The following is a 23,196-nucleotide window of genomic DNA, read 5'->3' on the forward strand; positions in this document are numbered from 1 at the left end:
AGCAAACGATCTACCAGTCTCCAGCCTGCACCCTGGCCTGACAAAGTAAGTCTTGTTTCTTTCCTAGCAGCTGTTTATCACATGCAGCCTCTACAGCTGGTTAAGAGTCGTAAGGAGTCAACAGTCATTATTAAACAGAGCAGTCAATAAAATCATTTTTTCAAGGCTTTTCAAAAATTGTGAATCATCGCAACAACAAGAGTTCCCTGAGCGCACAGTCATATATGTGCACAAAAAATATTAGGCTGATGGGTCAAGTAGTATGCAAAATTAGCCACAAACAAATATCACACACTCACACCAGAGCATGTCAGCAGAGTCAAGTGGCAAGAATTTCCACTCCTCGCTCACAGAGCTGTTTGATCCCCCCGCTCTGCCGCTCAAAGGTGCAGTGGGCCACTCCGTTCATTAACACTCCACCCTCAACGCAGAATTCATCCCACTCTGCTCTTTGCAACCAAAACACACTAAGAGCTTCAATATATGCACATCAGTTCAAGGTTCTATGACTCACTGCAGGCTTCATATCACAGAACCAGCAGTATGTTAGGAAACAGCCGCTATTCATATGTATGTATTTATTTCTTCACTATTATTATTGTTAATAGTAGTCATAGGCGCCGACTTGAGTTGAACATTGGGGGGTCAAAAATTGACAGCCCACATTATGTTAAGGTGTGGTGTGGTGAGAGGAAGGGATTAATATTTTCTTGAAAATGACACATTTTCTATCCTGGGAACAGAGGCACACTATCCCTATGTTTGTGGATTCCAAACCTGATCACTTGAATGTTTCATCTGCTCGTATTAAATATTATTGAGGCAAAAGAATCTAATTTCAACATTAATCAACATTATAATAAACGATATAGACTTTGCAGCTTGACCTTTAGCATGCAAGGATGAAATGCCAAATTCAGCCTGTGATCTGTCACTGTATGACTGAACAGCCTTATGGGAGTGATATTTTGCAATTCTTCATATTTTAAACAAACAAAATTCCTTAAACCCGGTCATGTGGTGTTTCCAAACTCATGACATTGAGTTGAAACAAATTCCACATTCTGTTTGCATTCAGTGGCTGCTGCTGTGCGCAGCAGAGGGATCACATAGTGCATGTTTCACTGTTCAACATACTCGGCTTTATAAAGTTAATGGTCACTCAGAATTTAAATGCAAAACTCTAAAAAGTTCTCAGTCATTTGGTGTGAGGTTTGGATTGGATTCTTCTGGAGATTTTGGTGTCTTTCTTCACTGAGGCGTGCTTTTTGCCACAACCAACTGCTGAAGGTAAATCCATCATATGTTACTTCACCTAGGTGTGTTCTGGATAAACTATAAATCCAGTATTCTTGAAGTTTTGGGCTTTCACCTGAAATTTTGTCTGAGATTCCAAATGTTGCAGGAAACCTCAGTCCAGCACATTTTATCCCCCAGCGCAGTGCACAATTTGGATCTTCCTTGTTTAATATTTTGAAGTATTTCTACACAAAGCTGGTGGCAGACATGTTGTGTGTCTAATTCAGATGGTAGAGCAAAACTTTACGGTATTAAATGCATTCATGATCAGAGCTGTTTGAATTCATGGCATTTTGTGAATTTTAGCTAATTAGTGAAAGCGCTCAGTGTACTTGTTGGGTAACACATAAGAGGAACAAAACAAAAAGTGTGTAAATTAAATCTAGTCAATGCTGCAATTTACACTGGGAGTGCCGCGGTGTGTCTCAGCTGCATCCCAGAAACGGCTCGGCGCGCCGCTCCGCAGACAGTATGCAGCGAGTCTATTTTCGACGGATGGTGCGTCAATTGGCACAGAGCTGGTCGAACGGGCAGGAAGTCAGGCACGGAAAACAGGGGAGAATCCGGTTGATTTTCAAAATAAAAGACCCTGTGCAAACTCGCGATCATTAAGACAGACAAAAACAATTTAACTACGTAGCCTGCTTATCCATGGTAGAAGCACGAAGAGCAAGGAAAGAGGACTTAATCAACAAAATCGGTAGTATCAGAAGTAAACATAATCAGCCGGGCAAAACGCTCTGCTGCTAAAACGCTTCTGAAACTCTATGGCTGTTTTACAACTGCATTTTTTCCTGCTGTGCTACATGGAGGTCGCTGCACCACTTTCAACTTTGGGAGGGCATAAAACCCAATGCCCCCCTGTACATGGTGCCTGTAATAATAGTTTATTTCTTTAATAACATATTTTCCTCTGAAGAAAGATCCTCTCTTCAGCTCAATCTATATAATGGCTAAACAGTGTGTAATATCCATGTTTTTGTATTCAAGCAGCAGTATAATTAACATCAGTTTCACTCACTCAGTTTACATCAGTGAGGATGTAAATCAGGTTTCTGCCTGTAAGTATAGACATAACATATGTGACTCAAAACACGGAAAATATGTGGACCCATCAAACTAATAATGCCTTGAGGGAATTTCTTCAAGCCTGGCACAGATGACCATGTGGACTCAAGGATGAACTGATAAGATTAAGGGGGTCAAAGGTCACTGTAACATCATGTCAATGCAATATCTTGTGGAGATTTCTTCAAATTTGGCACAAATGACTGGTTGGTGATTATAAAGGGGTGACACCTGAATATTTTTTCGGGGTCATCTAGTAGAAATCTGCACTCTGTTGGTTGCAGTCTTCTAGTTTCTCCTGTTTTACAAGATTAAAATCTGGATACATATCCAGCATCATAGGGCTTGTTGTACACACAGTTATGATTTGTTGAGTTTAATTTGGTATGCTTGCCATACACAGACATTAGGGTATATACTCCATACAAAGTGTTTCTTGCAATTATCTGCACAGGACTGCAGAATGATTCTGAAGAAAGCATGCAAGCAAATGTTTTACTATAGGTGAAACAGTCCATCTACTTTATTTACAACTTAATGTATGCAAATTTCAGTAGACCTTGATCTTCACAGTCTGATTGAATTTGTTTTGGACAGATGGCTGTGGGGAGATATTGAAATTGCACAAATGATTCAGATACAAAAACAAAAATTAATCTCAAATGAAATGTATTTTAGGCCCTGCCCCTACTTTTGCTAATGGTCTGATTTATGTAAGCGAGATTAAACAATACTGCAAGTCAATAAAAGGGGTTGACACGGCTGATGAGGCTCAGAAAAGGGGTAGAGGGGAGAAAAGTTATGTGGGCATTGTTAGAAATCAAATTGCTCTTCCTAATGTATTTTTTGTGGCATTCCTACATGTGTTCTTCTTTCTCCTCCCCTCTTTATGCACCCTCATGCCAGTTACAGAGAGAGTTTCATCTAAATGGGATACACAAGGATGGAGATGTGGTTCTAGGTGGGATGTTTCAGGTCCACTTCTTTTCTGTCTTTCCTGACCTGTCTTTCACCTCAGAGCCACAACAGCCTTCCTGCTATGGGTGAGTCTGTCAGGGAAACTGTAAAAAGCAGAAAATAAATTAGTGGAATTAGTAGAGGGTATTTTTATTTTATTATTTTAATCAAATGTTAATCTGAAAGAATTGTGTTGTGTATTTATGCCTTTTTAACATATTTCTTTTTTGCACACTTTTATTTAAGTAGCCTATTATTATAAATGTTGCTATTCATTTGGCTTACTTATTTGCAAGATCTGTGGTACAAAATGCACATGCTGACCCAGTTACTGTGTCATGTTGTATTTTTCAGTATTAAACATTGGTGTATCTTGTGTTAGTTTTGATGCTCTAGGATTCAGGCAGGCTCAGACCATGGTCTTTGCTGTTGATGAGATCAACAAAAATCCCAACCTGCTACCTAATGTGACTCTGGGATACAGTCTATATGATAACTGTGACAGCCCAGGGGTTGCATTCAGTGCAGCTTTGAACTTAATCAGTGGTCAAGAGAACCAGTTGTCCTTAGATGAGACCTGCATAGGAGCTCCTCCAGTCATAGGGATTGTGGGTGATTCTTCATCTACACGTTCTATGGCCATCTCCAGTGTCTTAGGTTTGTACAGAGTACCTATGGTAAGTTTTCTGCATTAACTTCCAAAAATTCTCTTGGATTATTTAGTTCTGATTTTATTTCATTTCAAATTTCTTGTCAGTTGTAAATAATGAGTAAATAAACAATGGCTTTGAACATTTCTAGGATTTACAGTCTGTCTTTCACAGGTGAGTTATTTTGCCACATGCTCCTATCTGAGTGACCAGCAAAAGTATCCATCCTTCTTTAGGACGATCCCAAGTGATGCTTTCCAGGTGATCATCTATCAGCAATAATTAGGATTCATAGTACAGATAAACATTGCTAAGGAAGAATGTTCTTTCATTACTTTGATTCCAACCTGGGCTCAGGGCCCCCCAAAGGAAAGACACAAAAGACACAGGGGATCCCTAAAGCTTTTGCTGCTTAGAAGTTGTCAAAAATAGATTTGCATATGTCAAATAAAATGACAATTTATAGAAATCTGTGTACAAAATTGTCTGAAAAGTCAACTCAAAAGCAGGCTACTCTGTAGGCCACATCTCTCTGACCTCTCAAGCTCTGGGAAAATGAATCATTATTATGCTTTTGGTAAGGATATTATAAACTACTCTGGTGGTTTGTTAAAAGAAAATATGTTAAGTTTATACTGAAAAAGAGAAAGAGATATTTACCAGGGGTATCAGAAGTAACAGTTCTAATAATGGAAACAATTATGATTGATGTTAATTTTTTACAGTAAAGCTTTAGGATGAATCAGTTATCCTTTGGTATTTGTGTGTGTGCAGACTGGGGGGCTCAACTTTTTATACATACATGTAGATGATAGATGTACTTGGAGCCCTGCTCCAGGGAAAAATCATCATTAACCACTTCTTTACTGCAATGAGAAATATATTCCTTTTGTGTTAATCACATTCTTTGTGTCATATGATGTTGTTTGATCTCAAATGAAACTGAAAGGCAATAATTAAACCTGGTCAATTTTTGTACCTGTTTAGCAGGTTTTCACCTAAAGGACTATTTCAGCCCATCCATTCCCTCTGTATTCTCATAGGTGCACGCTATGATTCAAATTCTCAGGCGTTTTGGTTGGACTTGGGCAGGACTGCTGATCAGTGATAATGACTATGGACTCCACGCTTCCCAGTCCTTCCAATCTGATTTTGTCCAGTCTGGTGAAGGTTGTCTGGCCTACATAGAGGTTTTGCCTTGGGACAATGACCAAGCTGAACTACAGAGGATTGTGGATGTGATGAAGAAATCCACAGCTCGTGTGGTCATTGTATTTGCACATCAGAGTCTCATGATTCACCTCATGGAAGAGGTTGGGATTGGAATAGAAATTAATTATGACTTGATTTAAGTATACAACATGGTCGTGTCAATGTTTATTTGTTAAACTAAAAGGCTTTAAGTAATAATCTTGGCCTCTAACTAATTTATTGACATGAATAATTCACACCACTTATTTGTTACTCATGAGATTATTCATGCAGACAAATTGTCATATGATTTATTACTTTGATGAAAATATTGTTTAAAATATAGCTTTAAACATTTGGATGAAGCATAAGATATGACATCAACTGTGTAAACTGTTTAAAACGTTAGACACTAATTTAGTGGCATGGCAGTGTGGATTTATATATTTGGTATAATACACAGGTGGTGAGGCAGAATGTGACAGGCCTTCAGTGGATGACCAGTGAATCTTGGACAGCAGCACCTTGGATCCAGGCTCCCCACCTTCTGCCATACCTGGCTGGCACACTGGGCATCGCCATCCGACGAGGAGAAATTCCAGGGCTCAGAGAATTCCTCCTACAAATACGTCCTGATCCCCACCACAACAACAGCTATGGAAATAGCAGTGTGAGAGATTAACTGTGCAACTGATCTGGCAATTGCAAGAATAATACTTTGTCATAATGTGTAACACAATGATTTCAATATGTTTCAGGTGAACCAGTTTTGGGAAAACACATTTCAGTGTAGATTTGCACCACCTCCAGCAGGTGGAGACACTGGGGGAACATTATGCACTGGAAAGGAAGATCTAGAGAAAGCAGAGACTGAATATTTGGACATTTCAAACCTCAGGCCAGAGTATAATGTGTACAAAGCTGTTTATACTTTGGCATATGCACTTCATGACATGCTGCAGTGTGAGCCAGGGAGAGGGCCTTTCAGTGGGCACAGCTGTGGCAGTTTGAAAGGATTGGAGCCATGGCAGGTGTGGTATCAATTTACACTCCACCTGTTTATGTGACAAAATTACATGTTTTAGTGTTTCTTACTCTCACTCTATATGCAGAGTAGCATATAGAGTATAGTCTTAAATACAAAACTGTGAGATTACAAATTGTAAAGTGCTGAGCAAATAGCTGAAAGGATTTTCCGACCGATGTGCAATAGTAGTGGATAGTATTATCAGGTCAGTGACATGTTGATGTCTTCAATTTCATTATTGAATACTACTGATGTATTCACAATAGGCATATGCAAATATTTTTTAACCTGTCCTCTTTGATGTTCCTCTGTTCTTCACGCTGATATTCATAGGTTTTGTATTACTTGGAAATGGTCAACTTCACCACATCATTTGGTGATCAAGTGTCATTTGATGAGAATGGGGATATTTTTCCAATATATGATATCATGAACCTGCTGCCACTCCCTAATGGATCTAAACTTCAATATGTGGGTGACGTTAAGAGGTTGGCCTTCAAAGGAGAAGAACTCAGACTTGATGAAGACAAAATCTTCTGGAACTTTGAACCAAAAAAGGTTGCTTCAGGTTGTTTTAAGCACCCCATGAATAACTCAAAATACCAGTACAAACTAGTGTAGAATAACAGATATTTAATTTTCTCCCTATAGCCACCCCGGTCAGTGTGCAGTGAGAGCTGTCCTCCAGGTACCCGCATGGCCAGAAGGAAAGGGGAACCTGTGTGCTGTTTTGACTGCATCCCTTGTTCTGAAGGAAAGATCAGCAATGAGACTGGTTGGTATTCAGTTTTTAACATAGCAGTTTGTAGATACTATATAAACATGTATCTCAAGACTCTCCCTATTTTCACAGGCTCCATGGAGTGCACCAGTTGTCCAGAGGACTTCTGGCCCAGCCCCCAGCGTGACCACTGTGTTCCTAAGAAAACAGAGTTCCTCTCCTACCATGAGCCTCTGGGTATCTGCTTGACAGCTGCTTCATTGCTGGGCACATGTATCTGTGCTGTTGTCCTGGGCATCTTCATCTGTCATCGCAGAACACCTATAGTACGTGCCAACAATTCAGAACTGAGTTTCCAGCTATTGCTGTCACTTAAATTATGTTTCCTGTGTTCACTGCTGTTTATTGGTCGTCCCAGACTGTGGACATGCCAGCTGAGACATGCAGCATTTGGGATCAGCTTTGTGCTTTGCATCTCATGCATCCTGGTGAAAACCATGGTGGTTCTGGCTGTGTTCAAGGCCTCCAAGCCAGGAGGTGGAGCCAGTCTGAAGTGGTTTGGTGTTTTGCAGCAGAGAGGAACAGTTGTGGTTCTTACTTCTATTCAAGCAGCAATCTGCACTGCCTGGCTTGTGTCTGCCCCACCAGTTCCTCATAAAAACACTCAATACCACAATGACAAAATAGTTTATGAGTGTGTAGTTGGGTCCACAGTTGGTTTTGCAGTGTTACTGGGTTATATTGGCTTACTGGCTATCCTCAGTTTTCTCATTGCATTCATAGCAAGGAATCTTCCAGATAGTTTCAACGAGGCCAAACTAATCACTTTCAGTGTACTGATCTTCTGTGCTGTGTGGGTGGCCTTTTTGCCTGCTTATATCAGCTCACCAGGTAAATATGCAGATGCAGTGGAGGTCTTTGCCATCCTCGCTTCCAGTTTTGGCCTCTTGTTGGCACTGTTTGGACCCAAATGTTATATAATCCTGCTGAGACCAGAGAGGAACACAAAGAAAGCAATCATGGGTCGGGGCAATGAATCATAAAAATGTACCCAACTTCACAGGAGACAATGCTTTTTCTGCACACAATTAGTACATTCAATCAGTAAAGTAAATCAGTCTCAACAGAAACTGTACACAATACAGTTACACAGGCAGAAAATAAGTCTAATAGCAATAGTAATGTTAAGATATTGAGAAAACAGTACTGATGCCAAATAAATTTATCTCAATATGAAATTTTGTACCAAATGGATCTTGTGTGTAAGAATACTTCCTATATTTTTCAAAGACTTTGTTTAAATACTCACCACTTGCATTTCAAATGCTTTTGCCTTTATCAAGTTATGCTTATACCTGATTAAACTTTGCGTTACTAAAAGATCCAGCATGTCTTAATTAATGTTACCTCAGTAAATATGACCTGCTGGATCAGCCATCAACAATGTCATTTTCCCATTACAAATTATGCATTACTTTCTCTGAATTATGTATGCAGATTATCTGGGTTAATTTAAGATTATTATTATATGCATTCATTTTCGACCTGGAACAGACGTAGAAATAACAGCACACTCGCTATTTTTTTGTAAAATTCCTGAATTCAAAAAGCTTCTGTCAGCTCCTGAGTTTCCAAACATCACATGTCACAAAGTGTCATATTGTGCTACTCTTTCCCTCCCCCCAGTCACATTCCCACTATCCATCACCCTTTATTCTTCTCCACCTGTCCACCAGATGTCCTGTGGCTGGTTGCATAAAGCCATGTTAAAATTTCACATAAATTGTCATATAAGTATGCCTTAGGAAAAACTGAGTTCCATAAAGGCTTCTGTTAGGGTCACTGATAGAAAAAGCCCTTTAATCTCCAAGTACTTGCACTGAGCTCCTTAAGTATTCACTTATGTGTTGCTAGAAACTTCTCATTAACCATTTTCCTTAGAAAAGGGAGCCATACCAGTACCCGAACCCTCCTATTATCCCTGGGGTCAATTTGGCCCCATTCAATGTTTATCATTCATAATAGTTGACTTTTTTTTGCTTCATATTTCATGACTTTTACTAATTTGATGGATACAATTGATTAAGCATAAAATTATCATGATGATATTTTTTCAGTGTGTTGAACACATATTGCACACATTGGTGTTCCTTTGGGGTCAATTTGACTCCAAGCTGTTTTAGCTGTGTAAAACTTGTCTGTCTGTGTGTGACCCATGTGTGACCTAACATCCCCACACCTGCAGGTGCAGAGTTGATACTTTTGAGTTGATACATGACATGGGGGGGGGGGGGGACAATATTGGCAGGTGTCAGGTTTTTCCCACCCGAAATGATTCTAAGACCAGCATGACCTGTTTGCTATGCAAGAAATATTTCTGCAAGGAGCCTGCACACACTCTGTGCACGTCCTCTGTAAAGTAGTGCGGACTAGAAGCTTGACTGTGGGCATAAATAACTGTTCCATGTTCTGACTATCTGACTGATGTTCTCACTGATTTTCTGTTTCACAAGTGGGTGAATTTTCAAACATGTAAACCCCCTCACACACACCAAAAAACAAAAAAACAACCAAAAAAAAAAAAAAAACTCTTTAACTCTGACACTGCCGGTCCCAAGCCCAGATAACAAAAGAGGAGGGGCCAGTGAGACTTTATAGTCACTAACCACAAATATGTTACAAAAAAAGAGGATAAAAATAAGTAAATAAATATGTTCATGAGAGGAAAAGGGGGTCACCAACATCAGTCAATATGGTTCATTCTGTGAGAGTCATGAATGTGCACCCCAAATTAGAAAAGCTTTTGATGAAAGATTTTCAAGATACACTAAGTCTAAAACTGAAAATTTGAGCTGATGGTGGCGCTGCAGGAAAGGTCATATCATCACCAAAACCAATAGGGCTCATACTGTTGTGGTCATTAATGTTGTCAGTAAATTTGAGAAGATTTGAATGAAACTGTTCCATGTTCTGACTATCTAACTGATGTTCTCATTATGATTTTCTGTTTCACAAATGGGTGAATTTTCAAACATGTAAACCTCCTCACACACACCAACACCAATCAATATGGTTCATTTTGTGAGAGTCAAGAACGTGCACCCCAAATGAGAAAAGATTTGGATGAAAGATTTTGAAGATAAATTCATTCTAATTTAAAAGTTTGGCCTGATGGTGGCGCTAGAGGACAGGTCAAGGTTTCATTATCAAGGGGTTATTTATGTATAATCAACAACGAACGAGCAACGTGGGCCCACCTTCCCGTAGGCCCATCACCCGCAGTAGGGTTCAGAAGGGGCAGATGCAGTCTGGTTTGGGTGGCAGTCGTGGGCAGGGGCCCCGACGACCCAATCCCACCTCGCTGGGGGGCAAGGAGCCTGAGCTAGTGCGGGAGGTTGAGTGGTACTGGCTAGAGATAGTCGGGCTCACCTCCACGCACAGTCGGGGCTTTGGAACCCAACTCCTTGAGAGAGGCTGGACTCTTTTCTACTCTGGAGTTGCCCATGGTGAGAGGCGGCAATCTGGTGTGGGCTTGCTTATAGCCCCCCAGCTCAGCCGCCATGTGTTGGAGTTTTCACTGGTGAACGAGAGGGTCGTTGCTCTATACCTTGGGGTCAGAGATAGGTGCCTCACTGTTGTTTCGGCCTATGGGCCGAATGGCAGTGCAGAGTACCCGGCTTTCCTGGAGACCTTGGGAGGGGTGCTGGAAAGTGCTCCGACTGGGGACTCCATCATTCTGCTGGTGGACTTCAACGCCCATGTGGATGGCGACAGTGTTACCTGGAGGAGTGTGATTGGGAGGAACGCCCCCCCAATCTGAACCCGAGTGGTGTTCTGTTATTGGACATCTGTGCTAGTCACAGTTTGTCCATAACGAACACCATGTTCAAAGCATAAGGGTGTCCATCAGTGCACGTGGCACGGGGACGCCCTAGGTCGGAGGTCAGTGATCGACTTTGTAGTCATGTCAATTGACCTTCGGCCATTTCTCTTGGACACTCGGGTGAAGAGAGGGGCTGAGCTGTCAACTGATCACCACCTGGTGGTGAGTTGGATCTGCTGGCGGAGGAGGAAGCTGGTTAGATTTGGCAGGCCCAAACGTATTGTGAGGGTCTGTTGGGAACGTCTGGTGGAACCCTCTGTCAGAGGGGTCTTCAACTCTCACCTCCGGGAGAGCTTTGACCAGATCCCGAGGGAGGCCGGAGACATTGAGTCCGAATGGACCATGTTCTCCACCTCCATTGTTGACGCGGCCATTCGGAAGGTCTCCGGTGCCAGCTACGGTGGCAATCCCCAAGCTCGGTGGTGGACACCGGAGGTAAGGGATGCCATCAGGCTGAAGGAGTCTCATCGAGCTTAGTTGGCTCATGGGACTCCTGAGGCAGCCGACAGGTACTGGCAGGCCAAGCGTGCTGTGGCCCGAGCGGTTGCGGAACCAAAAACTCGGGTATGGGAAAAGTTCGGGGAGGCCATGGAGGAGGACTACCGGTCGGCCTCGAGAAGAGTCTGGCAAACCGTCCAGCACCTCAGGAAGGGGAAGCAGTACCCTGCCAACACTGTTTACAGTGGTGGTGGGGAGCTGTTGACTTCAACTAGGGATATTGTATGGTAGAAGGAATACTTCTAGGATCTCCTCAATCCCGCTGACACACCTTCTGTAGAGGAAGCAGAGGCTGGGGACCCAGAGGTTGACTCATTCATCACACAAGCTGAAGTCACTGAGTTAGTTCGGAAGCTCCTCAGTGGCAAGGCACCGGGGGTGGATGAAATCCGCCCTGAGTACCTGAAATCTCTGGATGTTGTAGGGCTGTCTTGGCTGACACACCTCTGCAACGTTGCATGGCAGCTGGGGACAGTGCCTCTGGACTGGCAGACCAGGGTGGTGGTCCCTCTTTTTAAGAAGGGGGACCGGAGGGTATGTTCCAATTATAGGAGGATCACACTCCTCAGCCTCCCTGGTAATGTCTATTCCAGGGTATTGGAGAGGAGAATTCGGCCGATAGTCGAACCTCAAATCCTGGAGGAACAATGCGGTTTTTGTCCTGGTAGTGGAACACTGGACTAGCTCTATACCCTCCGCAGGGTGCTTGAGGGTTCATGGGAGTTTGCCCAACCAGTCCACATGTGTTTTGTGGACTTGGAGAAGGCATTCGACAGTGTCCCTCGTGGCATTCTGTGGGAGGTGCTTCAGGAGTATGGAGTTCGGGGCTCTTTGCTAAGGGCCGTACGAAGCAGGAGCTTGGTTCGCATTGCCAGCAGTAAGTCAGACCTGTTCTTGGTGCATGTTGGACTCCGGCAGGGCTGCCTTTTGTCACCAGTTCTGTTCATTATTTTTATGGACAGAATTTCTAGGCGCAGCCAAGGGCCGGAGGGAGTCCAGTTTGGGGGCCACAGGATCTCATCTCTGCTCTTTGCGGATGATGTTGTCCTGTTGGCTCCTTTGAACCAGGACCTTCAGCATGTACTGGGGTGGTTTGCAGCCGAGTACGAAGCGCCTGGGATGAGAATCAGGACCTCCAGGTCCGAGGCCATGGTTCTCAACCGGAAAAGGTGGCTTGCTCCTTCCAGGTCGGAGAAGAGCCCCTGCCTCAAGTGGAGGAGTTCAAGTATCTTGGGGTCTTGTTCATGAGTGAGGGGAGGATGGAACGTGAGATTGACAGATGGATTGCGGCAGCGGCAGCAGTATTGCGGTCTTGCACCAGTCTGTCGTGGGAAAGAAGGAGCTGAGCCGAAAAGCGAAGCTCTCGATTTTCCGGTCAATCTCTATTCCTACCCTCACCTATGGTCAGGAACTTTGGGTCATGACCGAAAGAACAAGATCTCGGATACAAGCGGTTGAAATGAGTTTCCTCCGCAGGGTGGCAGGGCGCTCCCTTAGACATAAGGTGAGGAGCACTGTCACCCGGGAGGAGCTCGGAGTAGAGCCGCTGCTCCTCCACATCAAGAGGAGTCAGCTGAGGTGGCTCAGGTATCTATACCGGATGCTTCCTGGGCACCTTCCTGCGGAGGTGTTCCGGGCATGCCCACTGGGAGGAGACCCTGGGGAAGACCCAGGACACACTGGAGTGACTATGTCACCCGGCTGGGCTGGGAACACCTTGGGATCCTCCTGGAAGACCTGGAGGAAGTGTCCGGGGAGAGGGAAGTCTGGGCATCCCTGCTTGGACTGCTGCCCCCGTGACCCGGCCCCGGATAAGCGGATGAAAATGGATGGAGGGATTTTTGTGGATAATAGGAGGGTTAAAGGTGACACCTAATACAATGGCATAACCTATGGTGATTGAAGATGACGGGATACCAAGACGCATTTCTGGGACAGAGAAAATCTACTACAAGTGATACATAACTTGTTAGAGAGTAAAGATTTGACTATCGTGTGTTTAACACGGGGATCGGCACCATTCTGACGCCCCTCCAAGCACCGTAATGGTCTGCCAGACTAACATATGTAATTCCATTGTTTGTGCTCAGAAGCACACCAAGTATGCATTTTTCAAATGAAGATACCAGAAATTATGATAAATAAGCAAAATATCACAGCCTAGAGCAGGATCAGTTTTCAATGTCTCATGTAAATTTACTTTTTTAAAATGTATTTATTTATAATACACTCTAACATAATAAATAATAGACACACTTTAGTCAACCACACTGTTGGCTATATAATGTATTTCAATAAAATACTGCAGAATAAATGAGATAAACACTGAAATAACTTATTCATTCATTCACCGCTGCTCTCCTCCTCTCTGCGACTGGATTTGTTTCTTAGTTGGGAAAATCATTTCCATCAGGAGAAGTGGAGGAGATGCATTTATTTGACATGTGCACAATCTAGATGAGAAATGTGGAAAGTCTTTGGCGATTAGACCCCATTGTGACGTTGTCATGTATAAAGGGGATAGTGAGGCCGTGATTAAAGTAGAAATTCCTTGACAGAGTCTAGACGCTGGTGGTGGTGAAGGTATGGATTGTATCTGCCTCGCCAGTTCCTCATAAAAACACTCAATACTAGAATGAGAAAATTGTTTATGAGTATCCTCAGTTTTCTGATTGTATTATAGCAAGGATTCTTCCAGATAGTTTCACTGAGACCAAACTCATCACTTTCAGTTTGCGGAAAATTGCAGTTAACCAAAATTTTCTGCTTTATTTGTCTGACCTGTTGGTTATATACTGTGTAAAGCGGCCCCGTGCTTGGATGGGGAACAGCTGCTCATCCACAGTGGTGCACACCCCAAGTTTGTAGCACGCAATGGCTCGGGTCTCAGTACTTTTGTAGATTCTAACTGAATCTCTATGCTTTGAAATTTAGTTTCTCTCCTGTCCCTGTTTGTACTTTCAGGTATCTGCTTTATTTCACTGTTTCACATTCACTTTCAGCTGTATAGGAGTTGTGCTAAGTTACTGCTGATGAAATCATGAATGAGAACATTTCTTGTTTGCATTGTTTCATAATAAAAGCATTTAAATAGTAAAACAACAGGGGACTTTTACTGTCACTTAAGACATTGGCTGATCTCAAATGAAGTTGAAAGGCAAAAATTAAACCAGGCAGGTTTTCCACTAAATGATTATTTCAGCCCATGCTCTAATCCCTTCACTCTATATTCAATTAGGTGCGGGCTATGATTCAGACTCTCAGATGCTTTGGCTGGACTCAGGCAGATCTGCTGATCAGTGATGATGACATGGACTCCATGCTGCCCGATCCTTCCAATCTGACTTTATTCAGTCTAGTGAAGGTTGTCTGGCCTACTTAGAGGATTTGCCTTGGAGCAATGACCAAGCTGAACTACAGAGGATTGTGGATGTGTGAATAAATCTACAGCTTTTGTGGTCATTGTGTTTGCATATCAGAGTTACATGATCAACTTCATGGCAGAGGTTGGGCTTCGAATAAAGCTTAATTGTAACGTAAATTAAGTATACAACATAATGTTACTGATGTTTATTTGTTAAAATGAAAGATTTTAAGTAACAATAACATCTTGGCCTTTGACAAATATATTTAAGTGAATAAATCACACCACTTATTTCTTCAGTGAGACCATTCACTATGAGAATTATGTCACTTTGTTCATAATACCATATAAAACATTGGATTTCACACATGTATGAATGAGTATGACAAGTCATTAACTGTGTCAATTGTATAATTGAGAAGAGTAGGCAATACTTTTACTTTAGTGGAGGTGGGCTGTCGGGGCTTTGTAGGCCATTCCCTCAGCAAGGCCTATAGAATCGTGGGCATCATAGGTCAGAGTAGGAAAAAGGCCATTGGCAGCAATGTGGAGGCAACCGAGAAGGCATCCAGATGGCTCTGGCTGAAGAGGAGGGACAAGTGAGGGGGTGTAGTATGCTGCTTGGACACAAGCTGGGGCTTGATCAACCCTGGGGGGGTGAGCACCCCAACCGGACAGACCCAAGGTTAATGACTCATAACAACAGATTAATGACACCACAAGTGCATTGCATCTTTGGCAAGGCCTTTAAGAACATCAGGGGCTTGAAGATACATCAAGCCAGGAAGGGTTACATGTCAGGGGCGGTGGCGACACAGCTCACAGAAGAATCTTCTGGTGAGACGATGAAGGAACTAGGCCAGCAGGCAAACCACAGTGCCCAGAGCCTCCCAGTGTCGGTCACAGCAGCTGCAAGCCAGCCAGTACTCAGAGCATTCATGTACCATCAGCTGCCAATGAGTGGAGCCAAGCAGCACCAGCACCAACTGTCCACAACAGCACTCCACCAGCCTACTCAAGGATCCAGTGGTCCCAGTTCTCAAAGAAAAGTGCGTGGCATCAGTTGTCGATCAGAATGTCGACCAGATCTTGGAGGGGATGGCCAAGGGGGATGTAGACCACCAACTTGCTACTATGACCACGATCATAGTTAGCATCACAGCTGAGAGATGTGGGATAAAGGAGGCCAAGGCCGCACCATCAGCCTGTGCTCCAAACCACCGAGCAAAGAGAATCCAGCGCCTCAGGGAAGAACTCAAGGCTCTCAGAAGGCAGTACAAGAAGGCAGATGACGAGGAGAGGGAAGGTCTGGCAGACCTGCAGGCAATCCTGAAGAAAGACCTACTGACTTTGCAGAGAGCAGAGAACCACAGGAGGAGGCGTAGGGAGAGGGCAAGGAGAAGAGCTGCTTTCCTGGCCAACCCCTTCAAGCTGACGAAGGAGCTTCCAGGTCAGAAGAGGACAGGCCGTCTGACCTGCTTGAGAGATGCAGTCGTTGACCACCTTAAGAGCACCTACAGCGATGGCAGGAGAGACCAACTCATGGGAACATGTGAGGTTCTAATAACTCCACCAGAGCCAACAACTTTGAACTGAGTTTTAAGTGGAGGAAGTGGTGAGGAGGGCAAGGGCCAGCTCTGTGCCAGGCCCCAGTGGAGTGCCCTACAAGGTCTATAAGAACTGCCCAAAGCTACTACACTGGCCTTGGAGGGCCTTGAGGGTGATCTGGAGATACACTTGGAGATATGCGGAAGGGGTTTATTCCGAAAGAGGAGAGATCTGAGAAGGTCGACCAATTTTGGATCATTTCTTGGCTCATTGTGGAGAGCAAGAGCTTCTTCAGTGTAGTGGCCAAAAGACTCACCCGCTATCTGCTGAACAACAACTACATTGATACCTCGGTACAGAAAGGAGGTTTACCAGGTGTCCTGGGCTGCCTAGAGCACACGGGTGTAGTAACCCAGCTCATCAGGGTGGCAAGAGAAGGCAGAGGGGACCTAGCGGTGCTGTGGCTGGATCTCACCAATGCCCACGGCTCAATCCCCCATAAGCTGGTAAAAGTGGCACTTGAAAAGCACCATGTTTTGTCTGAGATTCCAAATGTTGCAGGAAACCTCAGTCCAGCATATTTTATCCCCCCAGTACAGTGCAAAATTTGGATCTTCCTTGTTTAATATTTTTAAGTATTTCCACACAAAGCTGATGGCAGACACCATCAAATTCAGATGGTAGAACAAAAAACGTTATGGTATTAAATGCATTCATGATCAGAGCTGTTTGAATTCATGGCATTTTGTGATTTTTAGCTAATTAATTTAAAACGCTCAGTGTGCTTGTTGGGTACCACATAAGAGGAACAAAACAAGCATGTAAATTAAATCTTAAGAATAATATATGTAAAATATATATATGACTTTATTTTCTTTTCCTGTCAAATGCCACTTAGATTTGTTAGTCTATGGCTGTTTTACAACTGCATTTGTCCTGCTGTGCTTCAAGAAATGGAGGTCGCTGCACCACTTTCAACTTTGGGAGGGCATAAAACCCAATGTCCCCCTTTAGATGGCACCTGTAGTAATAGTTTATTTCTTTAATAACATATTTTCCTCTGAAGAAAAATCCTCTCTTCAGCTCAGTCTATATAATGGCTAAACAGTGTGTGATATCCATGTTTTTGTATTCAAGCAGCAGTATAATTAACATCAGTTTCACTCACTCAGTTTACATCAGTGAGGATGTAAATCAGGTTTCTGCCTGTAAGTATAGACATAACATATGTGACTCAAAACACGGAAAATATGTGGACCCATCAAACTAATAATGCCTAAAATCTGGATACATGTCCAGCATCATAGGGCTTGTTGTACACACAGTTATGATTTGGTGAGTTTAATTTGGTATGCTTGCCATACACAGACATTAGGGTATATACTCCATACAAAGTGTTTCTTGCAAGTATCTGCACAGGACTGCAGAATGATTCTGAAGAAAGCATGCAAACAAATGTTTTACTATAGGTGAAACAGTCCATCTACTTTATTTACAACTTAATGTATGCAAATTTCAGTAGACCTTGATCTTCACAGTCTGATTGAATTTGTTTTGGACAGATGGCTGTGGGGAGATATTGAAATTGCACAAATGAGACAGATATAAAAACAAAAATTAATCTCAAATGAAATGTATTTTAGGCCCTGCCCCTACTTTTGCTAATGGTCGGATTTATGTATGCGAGATTAAACAATACTGCAAGTCAATAAAAGGGGTTGACATAACTGACGAGGCTCAGAAAAGGGCTAGAGGGGAGGAAAGTTATGTGGGCATTGTTAGAGATCAAATTGCTCTTCATAATGTATTTTATGTGGCATTCCTACATGTCTTCTTCTTTCTCTCCACCCTCATGCCAGTTACAGAGAGAGTTTCATCTAAATGGGATACACAAGGCTGGAGATGTGGTTCTAGGTGGGCTGTTTAAGTTCCACTTCTTTTCTGTCTTGCCTGACCTGTCTTTCACCTCAGAGCCACAACAGCCTTCCTGCTATGGGTGAGTCTGTCAGGGAAACTGTAAAAAGCAGAAAATAAATTAGTGGAATTAGTAGAGGGTATTTTTTATTTTATCATTTTAATCAAATGTTAATCTGAAAGAATTGTGTTGTGTATTTATGCCTTTTTAACATATTTCTTTTTTGCACACTTTTATTTAAGTAGCCTATTATTATAAATGTTGCTATTCATTTGGTTTAATTATTTGCAAGATCTGTGGTACAAAATGCACATGCTGACCCAGTTACTGTGTCATGTTGTATTTTTCAGTATTAAACATTGGTATATCTTGTGTTAGTTTTGATGTTATAGGATTCAGGTGGGCTCAGACCATGGCCTTTGCTATTGATGAGATCAACAAAAATTCCAACCTGCTACCTAATGTGACTCTGGGATACAGTATATCTGATAATTGTGACAGCCGATGGATTGCATTCAGTGCAGCTTTGAACTTAATCAGTGGTCAAGAGAGCCAGTTTATATTAGATGAGTCCTGTGTAGGAACCCCTCCAGTCCTAGGGATTGTGGGTGATTCTTCATCTGGACGTTCTGTTGCCATCTCCAGTGTCTTAGGTTTGTACAGAGTACCTCTGGTGAGTTATTTGCATTAACTTCCAAAAATTCTGTTGGATTATTTTGTTCTGATTTCATTTGGTTTAAAATTTAATGTCAGTTGTAAACAATGAGTAAAAAAAATCAAAGATAAATAATTGCTTTGAACATTTCTAGGATCTACAGTCTGTGTCTTTCACAGGTGAGTTATTTAGCCTCATGTTCCGATCTGAGTGACCAGCAAAAGTTTCCATCCTTCTTTAGGACGATCCCAAGTGATGCTTTCCAGGTGATCATCGATCAGCAATAATTACGATTCATAGTACAGTTAAACATTGCTAAGGAAGAATGTTCTTTCATTGCTTTGATTTCAACCTGGGGTCAGGGCCCCCCAAAGGAAAACAAAAGACACAGGGGATCCCTAAAGCTTTGGCTGCTTAGAGGTTGTCAAAAATAGATTTGCATATGTCAAATAAAATGACAATTTATAGAAATCTGTATACAAAATTGTCTGAAAAGTCAACTCCAAAGCAGGCTACTCTGTAGGCCACATCTCTCTGACCTCTCATGCTCTCTAAGATGTTAAGTTTATACTGAAAAAGAGAAAGAGATATTTACCAGGGGTATCAGAAGTAACAGTTCTAATAATGGAAACAATTATGATTAATGTTAATTTTTTACAGTAAAGCTTTAGAATTAATCAGTTATTCTTTGTGTGTGTGCAGACTGGGGGGCTCAACTTTTTATACATACATGTAGATGATAGATGTACTTGGAGCCCTGCTCCAGGGAAGAAAAAAACATCAGGAACCACTTCTTTACTGCAATGAGAAATATATTCCTTTTGTGTTAATCAAATTCTTTGTGTCATATGATGTTGTTTGATCTCAAATGAAACTGAAATGCAATAATTAAACCAAGTCCTGGTGAACCTGTTTAGCAGGTTTTCTACTAAAGGACTATTTCAGCCCATGCTCTTATCCATCCCCTCTATATTCTCATAGGCAGGAGCTATGATTCAAATTCTCAGACATTTTGGCTGGACTTGGGCAGGACTGCTGATCAGTGATAATGACTATGGACGCCATGCTGCCGACTCCTTCCAATCTGATTTTGTCCAGTCTGGTGAAGGTTGCCTGGCCTACGTAGAGGTTTTGCCTTGGGACAATGACCAAGCTGAACTACAGAGGATTGTGGATGTGATGAAGAAATCCACAGCTCGTGTGGTCATTACTTTTGCACATCGGAGACTCATGATTCACCTTATAGAAGAGGTTGGGCTTGGAATAGAACTTAATTATCACTTGATTTAAGTACACAACATAGTGGTGTCAATGTTTATTTGTTAAACTGAAAGACTTTAAATGACATTTTGGCCTCTGACAAATTTATTGACATGAAAAATTCACACCTTTTATTTATTACTTGTGAGATTATTCATGCAGACAAATTGTCATATGATTTATTAGTTAGATCAAAATATTGTTTAAAATATAGTTTTGCACGTTTGTATGAAGCATAAGATAAGACAACAACTGTGTAAATTATTTAATACATTGGACACTAATTTAGTGGCATGGTAGTGTGAATTTACATATTTGGTATAATACACAGGTGGTGAGGCAGAATGTGACAGGCCTTCAGTGGATGACTAGTGAATCTTGGACAGCAGCACCTTGGATCCAGGCTCCCCACCTTCTGCCATACCTTGCTGGCACACTGGGCCTCGCCATCCGACGAGGAGAAATTCCAGGGCTCAGAGAATTCCTCCTACAAATACGTCCTGATCCCCACCACAACAACAGCTATGGAAATAGCAGTGTGAGAGATTAACCATGCAACTGATCTGGCAATTGCAAGAATAATACATTGTCATAATGTGTAACACACTGATTTCAATATGTTTCAGGTGAACCAGTTTTGGGAGCACACATTTCAGTGTAGATTTGCACCACCTCCAGCAGGTGGAGACACTGGGGGAGCATTATGCACTGGACAGGAAGATCTAGAGAATGTAGAGACTGAATATTTGGACATTTCAAACCTCAGGCCAGAGTATAATGTGTACAAGGCTGTTTATATTCTGGCATATGCACTTCATGACATGCTGCAGTGTGAGCCAGGGAGAGGACCTTTCAGTGGGCACAGCTGTGGCAGTTTGAAAGGATTGGAGCCATGGCAGGTGTGATATCAATTTACACTCCACCTGTTTATATAAGAAAATGACATTCTTTAGTTTTATTAGAGAGTAGCTTATAGAGTATAGTCTTAAATACAAAACTGTGAGATTACTAATTGTAAAGTGCTGAGCAAATAGCTGAAAGGATTTTCCTACCAGTGTGAAATAGTAGTGGATAGTATTATCAGGTCAGTGATATGTTGGTGTCTTTAGTTTCATTATTCAGTACAACTGCTGTATTCACCATAGTCATATGCAAATATTTTTTAACCTGTCCTCTTTGATGTTCCTCTATTCTTCACTCTGATATTCATAGCTTATGTATTACTTGGAAAAGGTCAACTTCACCACATCATTTGGTGATCAAGTGTCATTTGATGAGAATGGGGATGTTTTTCCAATATATGATATCATGAACCTGCTGCCACTCCCTAATGGATCTAAACTTCAGAATGTGGGTGACGTTAAGACCTTGGCCTTCAAAGGAGAAGAACTCAGACTTGATGAAGACAAAATCTTCTGGAACTTTGAATCAAAAAAGGTTGCTTCAGATTGCTTTAAGCACCCCATGAATAACTCAAAATATCAGTACAAACTAGTGGAGAATAACAGATATTTAATTTTTGCCCCATAGCCACCGAGGTCAGTGTGCAGTGAGAGCTGTCCTCCAGGTACCCGCATGGCCAGAAGGAAAGGGGAACCTGTGTGCTGTTTTGACTGCATCCCTTGTTCTGAAGGAAAGATCAGCAATGAGACTGGTTGGTATTCAGTTTGACACATGGCAGCTTGTGAATACAATGTAAACATGTATCTCAAGACTCTCCCTATTTTCATAGGCTCCATGGAGTGCACCAGTTGTCCAGAGGACTTCTGGCCCAGCCCCCAGCGTGATCACTGTGTTCCTAAGAAAACAGAGTTCCTCTCCTACCATGAGCCTCTGGGTATCTGCTTGACAGCTGCCTCATTGCTGGGCACATGTATCTGTGCTGTTGTCCTGGGCATCTTTATCTATCATCGCAGAACACCTATAGTACGAGCCAACAATTCAGAACTGAGTTTCCAGCTGTTGCTGTCACTTAAATTATGTTTCCTCTGTTCACTGCTGTTTATTGGTCGTCCCAGGATGTGGACATGCCAGCTGAGACATGCAGCATTTGGGATCAGCTTTGTGCTTTGTATCTCATGCATCTTGGTGAAAACCATGGTGGTCCTGGCTGTGTTCAAGGCCTCCAAGCCAGGAGGTGGAGCCAGTCTGAAGTGGTTTGGTGTTTTCCAGCAGAGAGGAACAGTTGTGGTTCTTACTTCTGTTCAGGCAGCAATCTGCACTGCCTGGCTTATATCTGCCCCACCAGTTCCTCATAAAAACACTCAATACCACAATGACAAAATAGTTTATGAGTGTGTAGTTGGGTCCACAGTTGGTTTTGCAGTGTTACTTGGTTATATTGGCTTACTGGCTATCCTCAGTTTTCTGATTGCATTTATATCAAGGAATCTTCCAGATAGTTTCAATGAGGCCAAACTCATCACTTTCAGTGTACTGATCTTCTGTGCTGTGTGGGTGGCCTTTTTGCCTGCTTATATCAGCTCACCAGGAAAATATGCAGATGCTGTGGAGGTCTTTGCCATCCTGGCTTCCAGTTTTGGCCTCTTGTTGGCACTGTTTGGACCCAAATGTTATATAATCCTGCTGAGACCAGAGAGGAACACAAAGAAAGCAATCATGGGTCGGGGCAATGAATCATAAAAACTGCACCCAACTTCACAGGAGACAATGCTTTTTCTTTTTTTCTGCACACAATTATTACATTCAATCAGAAAAGCAAAACAGTCTTAACAGAAACAGTACACAATACAGTTACACAGGCAGAAAATAAGTCCAATAGCTATACTAATGTTAAGATATTGAGAAAACAGGACTGATGCCAAATAAATGTATCTGAATATGAAATTTTGTACCAAATGGATCATGTGTGTAAGAATACTTCCTATATTTTTCAAAGACTTTGTTTAAAAACTCACCACTTGCACTTCAAATGCTATTGCCTTTATCACATTTCATTGTTTAAGTTAACCTTATACCTGATTAAACTTTGTGTTACTAAAAGATCCAGGATGTCTTGCTTAATGTTAACTTAGTAAATATGACCTGCTGGATCAGCCATCAACAATGTCATTCTCCCATTACAAATTATGCATTACTTTCTCTGAATTATGTATGCAGATTATCTGGGTTAATTTAAGATTATTATTATATGCATTCA

The 23,196-nt window shown here is 42.2% G+C and overlaps 2 protein-coding genes across 2 annotated transcripts; both read left to right on the forward strand.

Moving 5' to 3' along the window:
• The first annotated feature begins 3,228 nt into the window (after window positions 1–3,228).
• LOC146328895 (extracellular calcium-sensing receptor-like) lies at window positions 3,229–7,956 on the forward strand. The gene is made up of 9 exons (XM_084716706.1): window positions 3,229–3,410; window positions 3,707–4,001; window positions 4,149–4,235; window positions 5,018–5,287; window positions 5,629–5,835; window positions 5,924–6,196; window positions 6,526–6,750; window positions 6,844–6,967; window positions 7,046–7,956. Exons 1-9 carry the CDS (start codon window positions 3,229–3,231, stop codon window positions 7,954–7,956), a joined length of 2,574 nt encoding a protein of 857 aa, XP_084572832.1.
• Window positions 7,957–18,032: 10,076 nt separating this feature from the next.
• On the forward strand, window positions 18,033–22,679 carry LOC146328896 (extracellular calcium-sensing receptor-like). The gene is made up of 9 exons (XM_084716707.1): window positions 18,033–18,202; window positions 18,500–18,794; window positions 18,956–19,042; window positions 19,758–20,027; window positions 20,368–20,574; window positions 20,663–20,935; window positions 21,249–21,473; window positions 21,567–21,690; window positions 21,769–22,679. Exons 1-9 carry the CDS (start codon window positions 18,033–18,035, stop codon window positions 22,677–22,679), a joined length of 2,562 nt encoding a protein of 853 aa, XP_084572833.1.
• The last annotated feature ends 517 nt before the right edge of the window (window positions 22,680–23,196 follow it).

Source organism: Lutjanus erythropterus, chromosome 4, assembly GCF_056507025.1.
Source record: "Lutjanus erythropterus isolate fLutEry1 chromosome 4, fLutEry1.hap2, whole genome shotgun sequence".
Classification (NCBI taxonomy): Eukaryota; Metazoa; Chordata; class Actinopteri; order Lutjaniformes; family Lutjanidae; genus Lutjanus; species Lutjanus erythropterus.